This window comes from Scyliorhinus canicula, chromosome 11 (genome assembly GCF_902713615.1).
Source record: "Scyliorhinus canicula chromosome 11, sScyCan1.1, whole genome shotgun sequence".
Classification (NCBI taxonomy): domain Eukaryota; kingdom Metazoa; phylum Chordata; class Chondrichthyes; order Carcharhiniformes; family Scyliorhinidae; genus Scyliorhinus; species Scyliorhinus canicula.
In genome coordinates, this window is record NC_052156.1 from 58,479,582 (window position 1) to 58,501,423 (window position 21,842).

General features: G+C 44.3%; 1 protein-coding gene across 10 annotated transcripts in view; it reads left to right on the plus strand.

Moving 5' to 3' along the window:
* LOC119973102 (microphthalmia-associated transcription factor-like) overlaps nucleotides 1-21,842 on the plus strand; it is a 400,216-nt gene that overhangs the window by 300,718 nt on the left and 77,656 nt on the right. Inside the window, exon 2 of one of the 10 annotated variants that reach the window (XM_038810643.1) lies at nucleotides 1,616-1,762. The exons of 8 other annotated variants lie outside the window; for them this stretch is intronic. In XM_038810643.1, the coding sequence (XP_038666571.1) occupies nucleotides 1,745-1,762 (18 nt within the window). In that variant the 5' untranslated portion in view covers nucleotides 1,616-1,744. The remainder of the gene's footprint in view (nucleotides 1-1,615; nucleotides 1,763-21,842) is intronic. One more of the 10 variants, XM_038810644.1, reaches the window with a different exon arrangement.

Consider the following 21,842-nt stretch of genomic DNA (forward strand, 5'->3'; position numbering starts at 1 on the left):
TAAATCAACTGAACCCTCACACTTAGGATGATATTTGAACTGGCTTCCTTCACATCTTTCCCAAACATAGACCACTCACAATTAAATGATATTCATGACTCTACCTTTAATGGGTTGTAGAGCAACCATTTTGCTTCTAACCTTTGACATTATCCTTTAAATCTGTATTTTACTGGTAAGCATGGATACCTTTTAAAGCTGCAAGGTAAAAGTCAGAAGTGAAATCGAGAAAATAATCTTAATAATACAGACAATAAGAAATTGTCACTTCTATCAAAGACATAATAGAATTTAATTCTGAATGACCTATATATCAGAAGAGATAACTCCTTTGTGTATCAGTCACCCTCAACAATTCCATACTGAAGCATGGATATCCAGTCCAGTCAGCTCTACCTTTACTACAACAACCCCTTCGCCACCCCTTCCAGCATTATTATTTACTAAAGGGGCAAACACCGGGATGAGGGGTCATGACCTGTTTATGACTCACTAAATAAAATACTTTGTGATCTGAGCCAGGGATAATGAGTTTACAACATAATTTCTTAAAAGTCTGCATTAAACGTTTGGAAAGAAGGCAGTATTCACTTCCCAGTATTCAAAGCAGCAGATGAACTCCACAATAGATGGGCATCCTCGGGAGATTTGCAGGACACTTGCCTTATGAATCTCAAGACAACATTCTGGGTACTTCGACACAGCACTGTTCCATTGGAAGTATATCTTTGTCCTGTTGGAGAGTGAGTACCATGTGAAGCCATTAACGTTTTGCAAATAATGTAGTGGCTTATTCATATGCTCGCTGTTTTCACATTCTCAATTTGTAATTTTACCCCATATCTGTTAAATTGCAGTATTGTGTTTTGCAGAGGTGTGTTTGACTTTGGTTGTATGTTATAAATATTGAAATTGGAAATTTGAAGGCTTTAGATATATGGAACTAACCAATAGAAGTTTGCAAAGAGCTTTCAAAGACTAAGTGCATATAGAGAAATGCAGTTGCTACTAAATGTATTAAGTGATTTTTTAAATGAATAAAAGGGCTGGAGGTGTGATCTCAAGCAATCTCAGAAAAATGCAAAGGCTGGAGTGCATTAGTGAGCTATGACACAAAGTTGAGATGACACTTTGAATTGTGAAATAGAAGCTTGCCAAAATGGCTTCAGCTCCAAGATATGTTGTGGCCTTGCAACAAGGTATCATATCCTGTATATTATAATGTTCTAAAAAACTTTTTTCGTGCTTGGTTTTCCACTTCCACCTTTAGATTTGTTTCTTAGGATGACCTAAAGGATTGATCAGAGTTATGAATCAAGTGATCTTTACCAGAACCTTGAGCAAATGGCATCTGTGTCCTGTCATGGTTTACAGCCTTGAAATTACATGCAGGAACCTGTAGTGTTTGATCTCTTTTCGGACTTGACTGAGGGGATGGGGCTTACGTTAAAACCACGTTTCCAGTGTGTTGGGTTCCCTTTTATGTGTAATTCCAACATTCACACCGGGCTATTAGTAGTTTGTCACATCATTGCTGCAGTCGTATTGAGCATAATCTTCAGGGAGCATTAGGAAATTCTGTGCCCAGTATATATTATAATGGTTTTAATTTCAGACATGACCTCCTTCAGGCTGCCCAAAGTTGCGGAGATCTCCTATTGTGAGGAGCAAATCTCCATGAGGATGGTGCACGTACTAGAGGGACTGCAGCCACGGTTGGGTGAATCCTCCATGAAGCTGGAGGATGACAACAAATGTTGAGGTAGGCCCCATTTTTTCAGCGACTGCTTTGGCTGAGATTTACCATGGGTAATGACAAATATTAAAGAACTGAATTTTAAAATAATAAAATTATCATATATTTTTGGGCTGCTAAGTGACAAGTAACATTTTTCTTTATTCTTGGGCAGTCCCTCCGCGTCAGATGACTTGCTTCCACTCCAGGGAATTGGGTTCTGAGGTGGTTGAATAGTCCAATTCTAGATCTGCAGCCTCTGCCACAGGTTTGGGAGGTGGTGTTTGATGAGGTGGGTGGGTGGGCTGCTCTGGATTCTGTGTTTTCCTTCCACTGTTTATGCTTGGCTTCTGCGTGCTCCACCCTGCGGCCCTTAATGGTGATTGGCACCCTCGCAGATGCTTTTTCTCCAGTTATTGCATTCTAATGCAAACAAGTAACATACATCTACACAAGTGCCAGGCAATGACCATCTCCAACAAGAGAGAATTTAACCATATCCACATAACATTCAATGGCTTAACCGTTACTGAATTCGGCATTATCAACACCCAGGAGTTACCATTGGTCAGAAACTGAACTGGACCAGCTGTATAAATACTGTGGCTACAAGAGTGGTCAGATGCTGGGAATTCTGCGACGACTGACTCATCGCCTGGCTCCCAAATGGCTGTCCATAATCTGCAAGGTACAAGTCAGGAGTGAGATGGAATACTCTCCACTTGCCAGGATCATTGAAACTCCAACAAAACTGAAGAAGCTCAACAGCATCCAGAATAAAGCATCCCATTTGATTGGCACCCCATCCACCACTTTCAACATTCACTCCCTGCACCACCAACACACAGTGCATGCCATCTACAAGATGCACTTCAGTAACTCACAAAGGCTTCTTCGACAGCACCTTCCCAACCCACAATCTCTGCCACCTAGAAGGGCAAGGGCAGCGGATGCATGGGAAAACTACCTGCAAGGTCCTCGCCATGCCACACACTCTGTGTTGACGTGGAACTACATCACTGTTGCTTCACTGTCATTGAGTCACAATCCTAGAACTGCCTTCCTTAGTATCACTGAACTGGACCAGCTCTAGCACCTACACCACATAGACTATAGCGCTTCAAGAAGGTGGTTCACCTTCTCAAGGGAAATTGGGTATGCACAATAAATGGTGGCCTGGCCAGCAATATGTCTCATAAAAGAATAAACTAAAACATGCCAACTTAGGTTTGTGTTCATTGCTCCTGAAGATATGCTATCTGATAAAGAAATGGAACTCCATCAGTATCAACTCTGATTACATTTAAGTTAACTGTACTTGCACCACTGTCATTAAAGGCACTGGAAGAAAGTTGGCCAATCAAATCACCACTATAACTTGAAATTATAACCACATATATATACAGAGGTATTCACAATGGACTGATTTTGCAATTGATGGTGTCTGAGTGACCCATTTAAAGGGTAAAATTTTAATACATATTGTCACCCTACATCTGAGTCATTCAAATACCATATTCATAATGTTCAACAAACAGCAGAAAGTGAAAGTAGCATCTGAAAAAAAAATTGGCTTCTCCAACCTTGATAATCTGGCTGCTACCAAGAACAAGTGGGGATTTACAAATCCCGACCAATCTTGCAACAGCAACTTGGCTTTGCTTGGCCTCACAATAGTATTTATGACATTTAGACTTTGTGTCCTAAAAGGCACAATCTAAGGTAAGCATAATTTCATTTTAACGCAGGCTGCTGCTTTTCATTAAAAGGCTCTTAAGGAACAGGTATGTTACTCTTCGTTTATTTATATATATATATATATTGGGCTGAGTGGGGAATCTCACAACATACATTATAGTTAGACTTTGTAATGCGCTCTTCAGCTTAATGCACTTTTGCACCTCAATTTGCTGGAAATGCGAATTGATAATGGTGTAGTTATAGCAACACATTTAGATTCTGGGAAGTTTTGTTCATAGTCGGGCCAACAGTCCATTTCTTCGACCAATGAGATTCAAAGATTGAAAGGAACAGAGAAACAATGGAGAAGGAAGGAGAATTAGAATTCATCAGGGAGGTGGTGATGACATGGTAATGATGCGAGATGCTCGGGGACATGGGTTTGAATCCCACCACGGCAACTGGTGGAATTTTAATTCAATTAATAAATCTGGGATGAAAAAGCTAGTCTCTGTAATAGTGATCATGAAATCAGTGTTGATTGTAGTAAAAACCCATCTAGTTCACTAACGGCCCTTTTAGGGGAGGGAACCTGCCATCCTTACCTACATGGCCTACATGTGACTCCAGACCCACAGCAATATGGTTAAGTCTTAAATGTCCTCTGAAATGTCCTAGCAAGCTACTCCATTGTCTCAATCTGCGACAAAGTCTAAAAGGAATGAAATCAGATGGATCATCCAACCTAGGCAAATCCAGCCCTGTTGACACTGTAAAGTTGTCCTTACGAAAACCTGGGAGCTTGTGCCAAAATTGTGAAAGCTGTCCCACAGACTAGTCCAGCAACTTAGTCATACTCATGGAATCATACCATGCAAATAATGTCCCAGACACCATCACCTGGGCATGTTCTGTACCACCTACAGGGCAGACCCACTGGAGGTTGTGGAACAGTGGTATACAGTTGAGAGGAAGTTGCCTTGAAAGTTCTCAACATCGACTCTGGACCTCCCTGAAGTCCCATGGCATCAGATCAAACATGGGCAAGGACATTGCCTGATAATTACCAGCTAATTCTTCACCACCACCTCAACTGATGAATCAGTGCTCATCTATGTTGAATATCACTTGGAGGAATCAGTGAGGATGGCAAGCACAAATAATGTATTCTTGTTGGGGATTTCAATGTCTATCACCAAGAGTGGACCAGTAGCACCACTGCTGGCCGAGTCTTAAAGGAGATGGATGCAAGCTGTGACTGTGGAGATGATGAGGAAACCAACAAGAGGGAAGAATGTACTTGACTTTATCCTCACCAATCAACCTGTTGCTGATGCATCTGTCCTCGACAGAATTGGTAGGAATGACCACCACACACTCTTTTTGGAGACAAAGTGTGAGTTTTCTCACAGTCATATTGTGTGGCACAACCACTGTGTTAAATGGGATAGAATTTGAACGGATCCAGCAACTCAAAAATGGGCATCCATGAGGCATGTGGGCCATCAATAACAACAGAATTGCATTCTTACTCGATCTGTACATTCAAGATCCAGAATATCCTCCCATGTAGATTACCATCCAGATGGGGGATCAATCCTCATGCATTGAAGAGTGCAGGAAGGCATGCCAGGAACAGACCAGGCATTCCTAAAAATTCAACCTGGTGAAGCCATAACACAGGACTACTTGCATGTCAAACAGTGGAAGCAGCACGTGATAGAGCTAAGCGATCCCAGAGCCGTGAATCAGGTCTAAGCTCTGTAGTCATGAATGGTGGTGAACAATTAAGCAGCAAACTGAAAGAGAAGACTACACAAATTTTCCCATCCTCAACAAAGGGGTAACCCAGTACATCAGTGCAAAAGCCAATGCTGAAGCATTTGCAACCATTTTAAGTTAGAAGTGCCAAGTTGATGATCCACCTAGACCTCCTCTGAATAGCCCAACATTATGGATGCCAGTCTTTAGCCAATTCCATCCAATACCATGTGATATCAAGAAATGGCTGAAGGCATTGGATATTGCAGAGGCTATGGGCGTTGACAATATTCCAGCAATAGTACAGAAGACTTGTGCTCCATAACTTGCTGCGTCTCCAGCCAGGCTGTTCCAGTACAGCCACAATGCTGCTATCTACCAAACAATATGGAAAACCACTCAGACAGAGCCTGTACACAAAAAGCAGGACAAATCCAACCTGGCCAATTACCATCCCATCGGTGTACCTCGATTATCAGCAGAGTGATGGAAAAAATCATTGACTGTGCTATCGAGCTACACTAACTCAGCTAACTAACCTGCTCACTGACGTTTCACTTCCACCACACCCACTCAGCTCATGACCTCATTGCAGCCTAATCAGTGATGCCCACATCCCGAGAAAGAATGAAAAAGTTCAATTCAAATACAGAATGAGATATAAAGACACGGAAGGAAATACTGAATTAAGAGAGAGAATAAACTGAAAGGAAAAGTAAGAATCATGTTTTAAATTTGATCTTTTTTACCTCTGTAACAACATGCAGGAATGAGATTGAATTCTCTAAATTGATCTGATGCTTGACACTGACATGATATTGTGCCATAATCATTATAAAGTAAAGCTTCTTGTGACTTATTTTGCACAATGTATGTTAGATCTATCTGATGGAACGAGAATTTCCAGTTTTGTAATTCCTTTTCATGCCTATGCTAATTCGCTATGGATCGGCTTTTGCATTCTGCTACCTCTGCCATGCTAATTTGTTCAAGTTACTTTGACATACACCCATTCTAGACTCAATTTACTGGGATAGACAGAAGTACCATGTGGGCTATGACTGACTTGAAGCTATTTCGGCTGGTTACTAAGTAATAAGTGATGTTGGTTGTTTCATAGCCATGCAATTAAAATCCACCGTTAAACAGCAGATCCAGGAAACATCACAGGACAGTTCAGGTTGCAAAATCCAACATTTGTACTTTGACTTGTGGAGGTGCACATCAGCACAGCAAATACATTGCAAAGGCTATTTTTGCCAGAGCCATGGTACGCACTTGTTCCTGTATTTTTTAATTGTGTCCTGTTTATGACAGTATATTGAAGGAATATTAAGTAGGATATCATGATTAATGCTTGCATACTGTGAAACATGAGAATACATTTCTTCAACAAACATACAAGTACAATTTTGAAGACTTCCTCCTTTTACGTTACAGTTCCATTTTCACTATGAGCTTCCTCTTATGACGGCTTCATGGCCTTTGTCCATATCTTTTGCACAATACCTTTCCCAGATTGATATTTCACAATGTTTCTACAATTTCTACTTCTGCTGTCATGATCCAATGCATTATTACCAAGTCTAAAAGGCCAACAATGGTTGAATCGGTGTTGCCAAAAAATTGTGAGCACAGAGCATACGGGACTTTTATACTCATCGAAATGAATTTAGGGAAAATAACAGGTCATGCACCTATGCTTCCCTGTGGGTATTGCCCAGTGCCAGGATCCTAGAATTGGCCCACATATGTTTATGCCGCTAGAGCAGGGGTGGGCAAACTACGGCCCGCGGGCCGCATGCGGCCCGCCAAAGATCTTTATGCGGCCCACCAAGTCATTTAAAAAACATTTCTTTTTTAAGGTTAATTGGGGAGGGGGGGGGGGGGGGCTGTTGGGTTACTTACTGGTATAGGGTGGATACGTTGACTTGAGTAGGGTGATCATTGCTCGGCACAACATCGAGGGCCGAAGGGCCCGTTCTGTGCTGTACTGTTCTATGTTCTACATGAGGCGCCCAGAATCATAACCGGGTGAAGTAATTATTTTACTTAATATACTATGCGGCCCTTTAAAATTGTGAATTTCTGAATGTGGCCCTTGCACGGAAAAGTTTGCCCACCCCTGCGCTAGAGTGTTCCATTTCCACAGAACTGGATGATATTTTCATGAATTCTTCCTGCCGGCTGACTCTAGTCTTTCTGTAATGTCCAAACACTGTAAAGTGCATTTGTCTTTGATTTGGAAAACCGAATTGCTGTCATAATAATGAGTAGGGAATTCAGTGAGAAGACTTTTAGAATGTATTTTATATTAGTAAAGCAGTCATCATATTTAAGAAAAAACTGGGGGCATGATCAGAAATTTAGCTTTCAGGATTCAAGTGATTATATTGTTACAACTTCACATTCATGATTTATGACCTTGGGCTCTGTTGCAACCATGTGACACGTACCCAGTCAACATCTAGTGGGAAAAGGAATGGATCACCTTCCAGTTAACACAGCCTGCCTGTTATACAAAGAAAAGCATTTATAAGAGTTTCCCACATGTATGAGATAGCTGGCACAGTAAAATGCTTCAACTGTGATTTAAACACTAACAAAGTAAAAAGTGTTATAATTTTTTTTGAAAGCTAGGATTTGAACTAAGATTTTGGGGGCTTTTAAAATGGGAGTGGGGGAGAATGTGATCTTTTTTCCACTTTTGAGTTGAAAGATTTTCCCTTTTAGTACCTGGTGCCTGAATTAATCACTTTGCAGGTTGTGTGATGCAGTGTAAAGTACTCTTGCCAATACTTACCACAGCTATAGGCTGGGATTCTCCGACCCGCCGCAAGAATCGCGTCCCTCCGCCCGAAGCCTGTTTCCCCATTCTCGGGCGCCCACGGGATTCCCGCCGTGCCGGTCGAAGGCCGTTGACAGTGGTCCCCCCCCCGGTGATTCTCCGGGACCCGATGGGCTGAGTGGCCGACGAATGTGCCCAAGTCCCGCTGGCGTGGGTTACTCAGGTCCCACACGGCGGAACCTGGAGGGGGGGGCGGGGAGATTCGATCCTTGGGGGTGGGGGGGGAGGGAGGGGGGGGCACGGTGGCCCGGCCCGCGATCGGGACCTACCGATTGGTGGGCGGGCTGGTTCCGTGGTGGCCTATTTCTCTCCCCGCCGGGCCCGTGTAGGGCTACACAGTATTGCCCAGGGGCTAGCACGGAGAAGGAAACCCCGCGCATGCGCTGAAATATGCCAGCCGTTCTGCGCATGCTAGACAACCTAGCCCCCTAGGAAGGGGTGCAATCACTATTATCGGGGACCGTTGATGCCGGAGTGGTTGGCGCAGGTTTTCACGCCGGCGTGGGGACATAGCCCCATTGTTGGAGAATTCCACCCATAATCTCTGAAGAGCATCCCCATACCCATCATTCTATGTTCTCCCTAAACAAAGATCTAATTAGCACCAGTTAGAGATGTATGAGGTGCGGCAAATAGAGGTTTTTTAGAAATTAGGGGTGGGATTCTCCCAGCCCTGTACCGGGCCGGAGAATCCCCGCGAACGGGCCACCCCGATGCTGGCACGCGATTCTCCGCAGTACGGAGAAATGGCGCCGGCGTGGTTGGCGCAGCGCCGGTCGCAAGGTCGCTCTACGAGGCCGGCCCACCGATTCTCCAGCCCGGATGGGCCGAGCGGCCGTAGGAAAAGAGCCAAGTCCCGCCGGCGCCGTTCTAACCTGCTCTGGGCCAGTGGGACCTTGGCGTGTAAGGGTTGGGTGGCGGCCTGTGGGTGGGGTGGGGGGGGGTCCGACCTCAGAGGGCGGGGGGGCCTCCGATGTGGCCTGGCCCACGATCGGGACCCACCGATCAGCGGGCCGACCTCTGTGGCTGGGGGCCTCCTTTCCTACGCATCAGTCTTTGCTGGGTGGGAGCCCAGCAATGCAGAGAGGCAGTTAAGTTTTGGAGAAGCTTTGGGAGAGAGAAGAGGTCTGATCTGGCAGCCACAGGGTCTACAATTAAAGGCTGCTTTCCATTGCAGTAGGATAATTTAAAAAAAGAGTATGAATATTTTAATGCAGAGCAGTCTTGTCTGAACATATTACTTGGCATGAAACAGTGGCTTTAGGTGAAACAACCTAGTTGAAGCAGCTATTTGAAGACATTCAGACAGAGTCTGCAGGTGTTCTAACCGGGGCCCAAATACGTTTTATAAAGCAAGTATTACTCTGCCCTGCTAAATTTTATGTTAGATTGAGAGCTGTATGTTTCTATTCTTGTGGTTTAATAGGAAATTGAGTAGATGTGTTAAGCTGTTCTTTTGTGAAGGGTGTGAAGTTAAAATGTTTAACATCGTATTCATAATAACATTTTGCTTTGGAAATACCAAAGCCCTATTTTTTCATGCAATCGTTCCTGGGACAAGTCCTTCTTTCTTCTTTCAGCACAGTCTTACAATAAATGAAACTATTGGGGGTTTGGTACAGTATCTTTGCCACTGTTGGAGTCTGGCCTGGGATAATAGAGGACAGATTTGTCTCCCACATATGTACTCAGTATGAACTAGCTGGGACTATACGTGTTTGCTTTTTATCATAGTCAAGAGATTAAATAGATTTTCATTCCATTAATTATTTTTGAAGGGGTATTATCTTTGATATTATGCATAAAAGAATAGAGCGTTTCCCAGATTTTGAAATTAAAGGTCTGGCTCCTAAAATGTTGCAGTCCCAAATATTCAATGATCACAAATGCAAACAAATTAAAATATTAATCAGATTGTGTTAATTACAGGGATTGTTCCACACCTAAAGCCACTGTTTCATGCCAAGTAATATGTTATATACAATATCATTGTGGTAAATGATTAAGAATAGACCATTTTATTGTGCAATAAGAAATATCAGCGAAGCATTGATTGTTGTCTATTAGGGTTTAAAAAAACGCAGCATTTCACATTTTTGCACCATTAGCCCATTATACCTAGCATTTAAAATGCTATATTTTAAATACTGTTAACAAGGATGTGTCACACCATTGCAAGGATAACACTCTCCTGCTGCATGTTATCTATAGCCATATTCACAGTGAACACGGTTTAAATAGCTAAACTTTGAAGCGGAAGAAAATTGCCAGTTAATACTTTTGCATTTTCCACTTCCAGTTGCACTATCTATTATTATGCTGCAATCTTATATATTTCTCTAAGTGCATGCTAAACTGGGGAATTATGAGCTATTATCTCTTTCAAAAGTTCTAAACACTATGTAGTTAAGGAATGTCTCCCAACTGAAAGAATAGCTTGGCTCGCCAAGAGAATCCAGTCCACTAGCTCTTGTACTCTTACTAAGAACATAAGAATAGGAGCAGGAGTACTATGTGGCCCTTCAAAACTGCTCTGCTATTCAATGAGATCATGCTGATCTTTTACTTCAACACAGCTTTCCCTTGATGATTTTGATGGTACTCAAATGACTAAATCTCCATAGTCCTTTGGGGTAGAGAATTCCAAAAATTCATCAGCATCAGTGATGAAATTCCTTGTTGTCTGTCCGAAGTGGACTGCAACTTATTCTGACTTGCGTCCCAAGCTTCTGGACCTGCCGGCTAGGGGAAACATTCTTTCTGCATCGACTCTCGATCTCTAAGAATTTTGTATGTTTGAATGAGATCACCTCTCGTTCTTCGAAACTCCAGAGAGTAAAGGCCCATTCTATTTAATCTTTTCTCACAGGACATACCCTCTATGCCAGGAAATAGATTGGTGAACCTTGAGAAGGCCAGAAGAGACATACTTCCACAGTTTCCCACTCTTTCTGCCTTTCATTTCAACCTGTATTTTCCTTCCCATTCTGAGAATTGTATAAGCTGTTTTCAATTGTTCCATTTATTCACAAAGCAGAAAAATTTCATTGGCTTTCGGGTTGAAAACAAATCTCAGTTTTGAATAGAAACCATTCACAGTCGCCTAGAAATTCTGTTGGGTGTAATTTCAATGGGGGGCGGGTTCTGATTATGATTTGTTTGCAGACAGGCTGAGATATACATGATTAGAACATACAATTAAAAGGATAGAGAATTCACAAACAGCAAAGTAGCAAACAGTCATGACAGGCATGGAAGAGCTATCTAAGATTCGAGTGAGTGGCAGAAGCTGGAGTAAATGGAGGAGGAGAAAACTGTGAAGAGTGGGTCTTCAGGCAAAGCTAATTGTACCTCAACCAGATTGCAGAGCACTTCAGCGAAGAAGTTGTAATAAGCTATGCTATTTGCTGCAGCAACAGCTGCAGCCCCAAACCAGAATATAGTCAACCCCATCTGCAGCTCATTCTCTGGAAAGAGCAGATTCTCTTATGACGAACGGTTAGACAAACTGGGAGAGATTTTATGGCCCTTCTCACAAGCAGGATCTTTCTCCCCCACCGAAAGCAACCCTCCTGCAATAGCTTCCCCAGTGACAGTGTTACCGGGCAAGCCATGAAAAATGCCGTAGACTTCGGCGGGATGAAAAGATGAGGACGCCAGCCAATGTCGAGCCGACCCCGCCGCGAGAAAACACACCATGGAGCAGCTGGAAAATGCTTCTAACTGGCCTTGTTTCCACTGGGGCGGAAGAGCAATGGGTGACTTGATTGAAGTACATGAGACCTTAACGGAATTGACAAGGTTGACATGGAAAATATTAAATGAATGAAATGAAAATCGCTTATTGTCACAAGTAGGCTTCAAATGAAGTTACTGTGAAAAGCCCCTAATCGCCACATTCCGGCGCCTGTTCGGGGAGGCTGGTACAGGAATTGAACCCGTGCTGCTGGCCTGCCTTGGTCTGCTTTAAATGACAGCTATTTAGCCCTGTGCTAAAGCAGCCCCTGAAAAGTGAAAAAATGTTTCCACTTGTGAGTGCGTCCAGAATTAGAAGCCAATGTTTTAAAATTAGAGGTCACCCCTTTAGGACAGCGATGAGAAGAGTTTCTTTCTGGAGGGTTTTGTGACTTTGGAACATTCTGCCTCAGAAGGCGATGGAGGCAGAGTTATTGAATATCCTTCTATTCAAAATTTGTATGAGAGGATTCTCATCATGTGGTATCTGAAATGCAGCAGATCAAAGATATGTATGAAAAGATTTATTGAAGTAATATTGTAACACATTGATTTCACATGCTTAAACCTTTATGACCTTTAGCATTAAACTTTATGTAAGTAAATAAAAGACAGCTATTTATGCGGTATTCTAAAGTTGGATTAAAATATCTACTGAAACAGTTATACTTTTCTATTGTGACAACATTTTGTTTTGTTGGATTGAACTTCCGGTTAGAATGTTGGATTTTGGTAAGCTTGTTCGATTGTCACTTATAAGTAAACTTAAAGGGCCGAATATTTCTCGGACGGGCAATCACTGGTCAGGACTGGTCAGAGGTCTGGGAGATTTGGAGGGTCAGTGGGGGAAGTCAGACGGTCGGGTGTGGTCAGAGAGTCAGGGAGGAGTTGGTGAGTTGGGAGGGAGCCGGAGGGTTTGGCAGAGTTGGGAGGGAAGTGGGGGTACAGAAAGGAGTCTAATTGTCGCTGGAGGATCAGGGTGGAATCAGTTTTGGAGTTGGAGTGGGTCAGTTGCATAACTACATTACGGTTAGATACATTTCATTCCAGTCTAAAATAAGTAACTGTCCAGGTACACGAGTCACAACCTATGAAGTCCCCAACTCTAACTCAGAGTTGGAGAGTTCCCAGAGGGTTCCAGATGCGGGGTGATTGCCCATTGGAAATTGAAACTTCCAGTGCAACTTCATGGAGTATTGCTTGGGATTTCGCAGGGTTTACCAGTGCAGGTATCACCAGGATATAACCAATGGAGACCAGAAGGTCTGCTCCTTTTAATTTTGCAGTGGTCACACAGAGTGCTTGTAAACAGAGTTTGGTGATGAGGGAAAAGAAGGTGCTCCTTTTTGCCTCCAGGACGTGCAGTGCTTCTTGTAGGTTTATGGAAGCAAGTAGTCAAAATGTTTGTCCACTGTTTTAGGGGTAAGTGCAGTGGAGAAATAAGCCCTTGCAGTGAGCGAGACAATATCTAAATAAAGAAACATTCAGTCTAAGATGTGGCGGTGCAGATTTTGTGTTTGGACTGCAGTATTTGTTTATGCTTGTTCACATGATGTTGCTGGCTCGGCCGGCATGTCTTGCCCATCCGTAACTTCCCTTGACGGAGTGCCTTGCTAGGCCATTTGGGAGGATATTTAAGGGTCAACCAAGGCGTTGTGGATCTGGAATACATGTAGACAAGACCAAGTAAGGACAGCAGATTCCCTCCCCTGAAGGACATTAGTGAACCAGATGGGCTTATACAACAATCGATAATCATCCTTCTTGGGACGAACAACATAGGGATGAATCCCTTTCTGGAGAGTACTGGGAGCTAAATTGGCGAATGGAATCTCATGGGTGATAATCTCTGGGTTATTGCCTGAGCCATGCACAAATTGGCATAGGCAGATTAGGAAGGTGGCTGAAAGAATGGTGTGAACAAAAGGAGCTACTGACACCAAGTACTGGGATAGGAAAGAAATGTCCAGTCAGAACAGGTTACACTTGAACTGGACTGGGAGTGGTCTCGAGGACTTTAAATGGTAACTGCCGGACGACACAGCTGGAAAAGGTACTACAAATAATAGTTTAAAAGCTAATGAAAGGGAAGAGAATTGAATAATAGTCAAAAAAAACTAAAGAATGTAAAGTTATTAAATTAGGAGAGATAAGTAAAAAGTATGTGAATAAAACATTAGAGTAAGACAAGTTGGGATGTGTAGTTCAAATAAACTTTCATTATTGTCATGGATTTCCCTCACAACAGCAGTAACACAAATCTAACAAGACGTAATAAGATGCAATCTGCCTATCAACAGTAGTCGCCACCATTCAAAAGACCGGATGAAATGCGTCTTGCCCATTAACAAGATTAGCAGGCTTCATGGGTGGAATCAGGTGTAAAGCACCTATTCATAGAAACAACTCACCTAGACGATTGGGAGATCAGGGAAGCATACACATGCTAATTTCTAGACTCCAGGAATTTGATAGAGACAGGCCAAATACACAGAATGCATAATCAAAGGAGTGAAATAGTATGATTGTCAAACTCCTCAGAAGTAAGGAGGCCAGTTTACTCCTTGCAGCCTGGAGGTACATCTAACAGCCGAAAGGGCCAGTTTTATATCTAACAGCCTCTAAGTCTTAGAGCTAAGGCACTGCAGTAAACTTTTATAAAGGCAGTTTAAATCTCTTCACTAGACCAGGGCAAGACGTTTCAAAGACTTTGATTATCCTCCTTTTATTGTGTGGTACCTATAACCTGGTTTTGACTTATAGATCTATTTACTTTGGATGTTGTTCAGCAAAAAGCTGAAGGAGTTCAGGGATCATAGATATATTTTGAAATAAGGTGTACGTTGTACACGACTACTGAGTGGCTTATTCTCACTGGGGTTTCACTTGACTCCTCACACCATTCCAAAAGCAAAACTATACACGCTCACGAACTGGTGTTCCAACTTTGGATACCCTCACAGATTACATCAGCGTGGTTTGTGACAGAAAATTGGGTGCTCGTCCAATATGATAAAAAGCTTAATTCCTTGGGTGTAGAAGTTTACGACTTTTTAAACATAACGATAGTGAGGAACAAGTGGAACCAAGTGAGAACGTGTTATTTCAAGTAAGAAGGCTTTAGAAATGGCTCTTGATCTAGCTCAAGCTGATCTAGAAGTAGTCAATACGTCCTTAGCGAGTTTGATAAGTGTGCCTAAAACCAAACTGATGGAATTGGCAGATAAATTGAAAGTAGTCTTATCTGCAGCGCCTAAGAATTCTGAGATAATTGAAAGCATAGCAATGCATTTAAAAATAGGAGCGGGTTTAGCCGGATCCAATATTTTGAGAAGTGAGGATATTGAATTAGCGAAGCTTTAATTACAAAGAGACAAAGAAATTAAGAAGTTAGAGGAGATCCAGGAAAAGGAAAGGGAGAGAGGTTTCCAACAGGAGCGAGAGGAAAGAGAGGGAATTTTAAAGGAAAATGGAGCAAGCTGCGAGGGAAGAACGAGACAAAGAAAGTGGGGAGATGTTCAGATATGTACAAACTCCCCCAAAATTCGATGAACGGGATGCTGAAACGTTTCTTTCTGCTTTTGCAGCGCAAATAGCTAAAGTGATTAAATGACTCCAAGACTTATGGGCCCTACTCTTACAGACTAAATTTGTAGGTAGGACGAGTGAAGACAATGGCATCCTTGTCAGAAGAAAGATTTGAGGACTATGAGACAATAAAGAAAGCTATATTAGATTGATTTGAGCTGATACTGGAGGATGGACAAAATTACATTGCATTCAAGAGGGTTAAACAAAGTAATTTTTCTAAGTGGGTGTGAGCATTGAAAATAGAAAAAACCAATGTGCCTTTAGAGAGAGAATTTGTTTCCGACAATGATTAGAACTCATGTTGAGGAACAGAAAGTTAGAACTTGCAGGTGACTACGAGCTGGTCACAGATCAAAGTCTTTGTTTAGACCCACTTTTCTATCAGAGAAAATGATATTGGAAAGGTGCAAGAGAGAACAAGCCAGCAAGAGGACTGGTTGGAAACTCCAAAGAGGTTTCATGTCAAAATAAGACCAAGTCTGTTGGAGGGATGAGAAATATAATAAATGTTAGATGTTTTCACTATAATAAACTGGGCCACAGAAAATCACTATGCTGGAGATTATGCAAAAAGCCAGTTGGGTCATTAATCTTAAACCGGGAAAAAGGAACTTAGACACTGGAGAACAAGAGAAGCCAGTCAGATTGGTACAGGCAAAGCAAGGGCAGACCCAAGGGATGAAAATGTGTGCACAACTTGCGCAGGGAAAGAGTGACCAGAAGATGGCGGATGTATTTAAAGATTTTATATGCATTGGTAAAGTATTTCCATGTGGACAGGACAGAATGGGAAAGAATGTTAAACTTTCATGAGATACAGGCACGAGTCAATCTCTGATGTTATGGGATAAAGATATTGGTTATTCCAGAATGGATATTAAAGGAAAATTTCTGGTGAAAGAGATTCCTTCAGTAAAAATAAGCTTACAGAGCAGCTTGAAGATGGGAAAGTAGTGATACATGTCGTGGAAACTGTGCCCATTACAGGCATTCAATGAATTTTAGGGACTGATGTAGCAAGGTTCCAGATGGTAGTGATGCCTACTGTACTCAAACAGCTGATGGGGAATCCTACCACTGTCATGTGAGAGTACCTTTAAAAAATGGGGGGTTTATAAAATAGCTGTCGTGGATGTACCTTTAAGAAGTGGGCGTTTATCAGTTTGTCAGAGAGTGGGTGGAGCCAGGCTGTGTCTGCTTTTACTCTCGCTTTGGGCTGTCTGCTACAGGGTGTGTTTAGTTTAGTTTTAGATTTGGAGAACCTGCAGTCACCATTTGTGTGAATGTCTGCGAGCTAAAGAATGTTCATTTGGTGATTTCAAAGTGGTAACTGTTCTCAGTAGAGAAGTTAAACCTAAGGTCTTTCTGTAAAAAGGGTTCTTTTTTGTCTTATGGATGTTGCAAGGAAAGATTAAGAGTACTGATAGAGTACTGTATACTTTGTCTGGAATTTGGGGGATTTATTGGTGTTGATAGTTGTTAAGATGTTCACTGTGGGTTTATAAAGTGTTAACTGGTTTCATAAATAAACACAGTTTTAATTTAAAAGTACTTCAACTCTCTGAAGCACCACACCTGCAGAGTAGGCCCGTGTGTTCCCCATAACCACAATCTATTAAACGTTGTGGGTCAGGTGAACTCCATGATACACTTTGGGGTTCTCTAAACCCTGGCCCATAACACCAGAGAGAAATTTCAAACAGACCACCTTGGAGTTTTTCCAGATTATGTGGTGACATGATCAGAGGCTCATAAGCTAAGACAGAAGAGGGGAATGGAGGGGTGAAAATAACAAGTAAAAGAATTAGGAGTCTTTGTCTCAGATGGTTGTCTTTAAGCACACCTTCTTTCACTAGGCTTTCAAGGTCTCTGTCTTCAGTCATTCAGGTTCTCCGTACGTTCAGAAATACAGCAACATGTGGAATTTCTGGAGAGGCAGAGAAATGGGAGAGAGTAGGCCCTTTCAGCACCTTCTTCCTTGAGTGTGCAGAACCAACTTGTTTTCCTTATATCTCTGGAAATCATCCCACTCAGGCAGGATCCAATCTCCACTTGTTACAGGGCAAAATGTGAACTTTTGGCCAATTCATTGACCAACAGTCAAACTGAGTCCCACTTCATCTCTCGGGTGCCACAAAGTCTGAGCTCAGCTGCTTGAAAGCCAGCACTATCTACTGTGTTGATGCATGTCCATTAAGCATCCATGGATCAAAATGATAACAGCAAATAAAAATTAAGAAATGGGAAATCCCCTTTGAGAGGAGCTCCTATTCTTGAAGGTTCACGGGGAAGTTAATGATTCCCATTCCATAAGATAATTGGGAATTATCAGGAAGGACCCTTGCATACTCCAATCCTTTTGTAATAAAGGTTAATATACAATTGTCTTTCCTAATTACTTGCTTTAATTGCATCTTTCTTTGATTTGTGTACAAGGACACCCAGGTTCATCTGAGTTCCAACATTTCCCACTTTTTATAAAGGAATTCTGCATTTCCATTTTTCCTACCAAAGCGGAGAAGTGGGTAACTTTCATTTCTCCACATTATACTTTATCTGCTATGTTCTGGCCCACTCAATTAATCCGTTTATATCTCTTTGCAGCCTTTTTGCGTCCTCCTCACTGTTTACTTTCCCATCTAACGTTCTGGCAAACTTGGATACATGACACTTGGTCCCCTTACCCAAGCCATTTATATAGCTTTATAATAATTATCTTTATTCGTGTCACAAGTGGGCTAACTTTAACACTGCAGTGATGTTATTGTGAAAATCCCCTAATCGCCTGTTCGAGTACACTCAGGGAGAATTCAAGATGTCCAATTCACCTAACAAGCACACCTTTCTGGATTTGTGGGAGGAAACCGGAGCACCCGGAGGAAACCCGCGGAGACACTGGGAGAATGTGGAGATTCCGCACAGACAGTGACCCAAGCCTGGAATCGAACCAGAGACCCTGGCGCTGTGAAGCAACAAACAGTAGCTGCGGTCCAAGAAGCATGAATGCTTGTATTATCCGATCAGTTGCAGCTTGCCAACCGGGGTTGTCTCTATTTTCTACCCATTAGCCATTCTTCAATTTATGGTAATATTTAATTCCTAATCCCCTGAGTTCTAGTGTTGTCCAACAACCTCTTGTGTGACACCTTACTGAATGCTGTTTGAAAATCCAAATATTCTACATCTGTTGGTTTCCCCATATCTACCCGACCAGTTAGTTCCTCAAAAAACTCTTCCTTTTAAACGAGATCAGGACCCGTTGCAATGTAGCTCTTGCAGGCCCATATCACTCCTTAAAGTAGACGCCGAACTGTTGGCCAAGATCCTGGCCACTAGAATTGAGGACTGTTTCCCGGGGAGATTAATGAGGACCAGATGGGGTTTGTCAAGGGCAGGCAGCTGAACACGAATGTGCGGAGGCTCCGGAACGTGATCATGATGCCCTCGGAAGGAGGGGATGCAGAAGTGGTGGCTGCAATGGATGCGGAAAAAGCCTTTGATCGGCTGGAGTGGGAGTACCTGTGGGAAGTGTTGGGCAGATTTGGATTTGGCGAGGAATTCATAGGGTGGGTCAAATTACTGTATCAGGCCCTGGTAGCGAGCGTGTCCACGAACTGACTGCAGTTGGAGTACTTTAGGCTGCATCAAGGAACGAGGCAGGGGTGTCCCCTGTCTCCCCTGCTGTTTGCCCTGGCAATCAAGCCGTTGGCCATGGCGCTGAGGATGTCTAGAAACTGGAGGGGGCTGGTTCGGGGAGGGGAGGAGCATTGTGTTTCACTGTACGCGGATGACCTGCTCCTGTATATTTCAGATCCGGTGGAGGGGTTGGGGGAGGTCATGCAGATCCTAAAAGATTTCGGGGATTTCTCGGGGTATAAGTTGAATGTCGGGAAAAGCGAGCTTTTTGTGATCCATGCGAGGAGCCAGGAAAAGAGACTGGGAGAGCTCCCGCTCAAGATGGTGGAGAGGAGCTTTCGCTATTTGGGCATAAGAGTTGGGATGCCCTGCACAAGCTCAACCTAACTCGGCTTGTGGATCAGATGGAGGGGGGCTTTAAGAGGTGGGACATGCTCCCGCCTTCCTTGGTGGGCAGGGTGCAGTCCGTGAAGATGACGGTGCTCCCCAGATTCTTGTTCGTCTTCTAGTGCCTTCCCATTCTCATCCCCAAGTCATTCTTCAAGCGGTTGAACAGGATTATCACGGGATTTGTGTGGTCAAACAAGACCCCGCGAGTTAAAATACATCTTGGAGCGCAGGTTGGGGGAGGGGGGGGGTGCTGGCGCTGCCGCCGCCGAACTTCTGCAGCTATTATTGGCCAGCGAACATATCCATGATTCGGAAATGGGTAGTAGAGGCGGGGGGGGGGGGGGGGGTGGCGGTAAGCGGCTGGAGGTGGCGTCTTGCAGGGATACTAGCTTGGGGGCACTGATAACGGCAGCGCTGCCGCTCTCGCTGGCACAGTACACCACGAGCCCGGTGGTGATGGCGGCACTGAGGATCTGGGATCAATGGAGAAGGCACAGGGGGAGGTAGGGGCCTCAGTCTGCACCCTGATACGAAAAAAACCACAGGTTCGTCACGGGTAGAATTTAAAAAAAAATAATTTTAATTGGAATTTGTTGAAAAATATATATCAACAGAACAATAATAACAATAACAATAATAAACACCCCCAGCACCCGTAACAACGCATATAACAAACCCCCCCCACCCCCCAAACCCAATAAACAACAAAATAAATTAACAATAAGCAATTTAACTTAAACACTAACCCCCTAAGACCCCCCCCCCCTTCCCCCCTCTCTCTCTCCCCCCCCCCCCTCTCCCCCCGGATTGCTGCTGCTGTTGACCTAGTTCCTTATCGTTGAGCCAAAAGTCGAGGAAAGGCTGCCACCTCCTAAAGAACCCTTGTACCGACCCCCTCAGGGCGAATTTGACCCTCTCCAGCTTAATGAATCCCGCCATGTCATTGATCCAGGTCTCCACGCTCGGAGATCTCGCATCTTTCCACTGCAGCAAGATCCTCCGCCGGGCTACTAGGGATGCAAAGGCCAAAACATCGGCCTCTTTCGCCTCCTGCACTCCCGGCTCCACCCCAACCCCAAAGACCGCGAGTCCCCAGCCTGGCTTGACCCTGGATCCTACCACGCTCGACACTGTCCTCGCCACCCCCTTCCAGAACCCCTGCAGTGCCGGGCATGCCCAGAACATATGGGCATGGTTCGCTGGACTCCCCGAACACCTGACACACCTGTCTTCGCCCCCAAAGAACCTACTCATCCTAGACCCGGACATGTGGGCCCGGTGCAGCACCTTGAACTGGATGAGGCTAAGCCTCGCACATGAAGAGGAGGAGTTCACCCTCTCCAGGGCGTACGCCCATGTCCCCTCCTCAATCTGCTCCCCCAGCTCCCCTCCCACTTAGCATTCAGCTCCTCTACCGACGCCTCCTTCACCTCCTGCATCACCTGGTAGATGTCAGACACCTTCCCATCCCTGACCCACACCCCCGAAAGCACCCTATCCCTTACCCCCCGCGGGGGCAGCGAAGGGAACCCCTCCACCTGCCGCCAAGCAAACGCCTTGACCTGAAGGTACGTGAACATATTCCCCGGGGCGAGCTCAAACTTCTCCTCCAGTTCACCCAGGCTCGCAAACCTCCCGTCAATGAACAGGTCTCCCAACTTCCTAATGCCGGCCCTGTGCCACGCCAGGAACCCGCCATCCATGTTCCCTGGGACAAACCGGTGGTTCCCCTGCAGCGGGGCCTTCACCGAGCCCCCCACTTCCCCCCCCCAGTGTCGCCTCCACTGCCCCCAAATTTTGAGGGTAGCCGCCACCACCGGACTCGTAGTGCACCTCGTTGGAGGGAGCGGCAACGGCGCCGTTACCAGTGCCTTCAGGCTCGTGCCTCCACAGGACGCCATCTCCATCCGTTTCCATGCTGCCCCCTCCCCATCCATTACCCACTTACGTACCATCGAGACGTTAGCCGCCCAATAGTACCCAGAGAGGTTGGGCAGCGCCAGACCCCTCTATCCCTGGCCCGCTCCAAAAAACCCTCCTTACCCTTGGAGTCCCGTGCGCCCAAACAAATCCCAGAATGCTGCTGTTCAGCCTCCTAAAAAAAGCCCTTGGAATGAAAATGGGGAGGCACTGAAACAAAAACAAAAACCTCGGGAGCACCATCATTTTAATGGACTGTACTCTACCCGCCAACGACAACGGCAGCATGTCCCACCTTTTAAATTCCTCCTCCATCTGCTCCACCAACCTAGTAAAATTAAGCTTGTGCAGAGTCCCCCAGCTCCTAGCCACCTGAACCCCCAGGTACCTAAAACTCCTCACTGCCCTCTTTAGCGGGAGCCTACCAATCCCCTCCTCCTGATCTCCCGGGTGTACAACAAACAGGTCACTCTTGCCCAGGTTCAATTTATAGCCCGAGAAACTCCCAAACTCAGCAAGAATCTCCATCACCTCCGGCATTCCCCC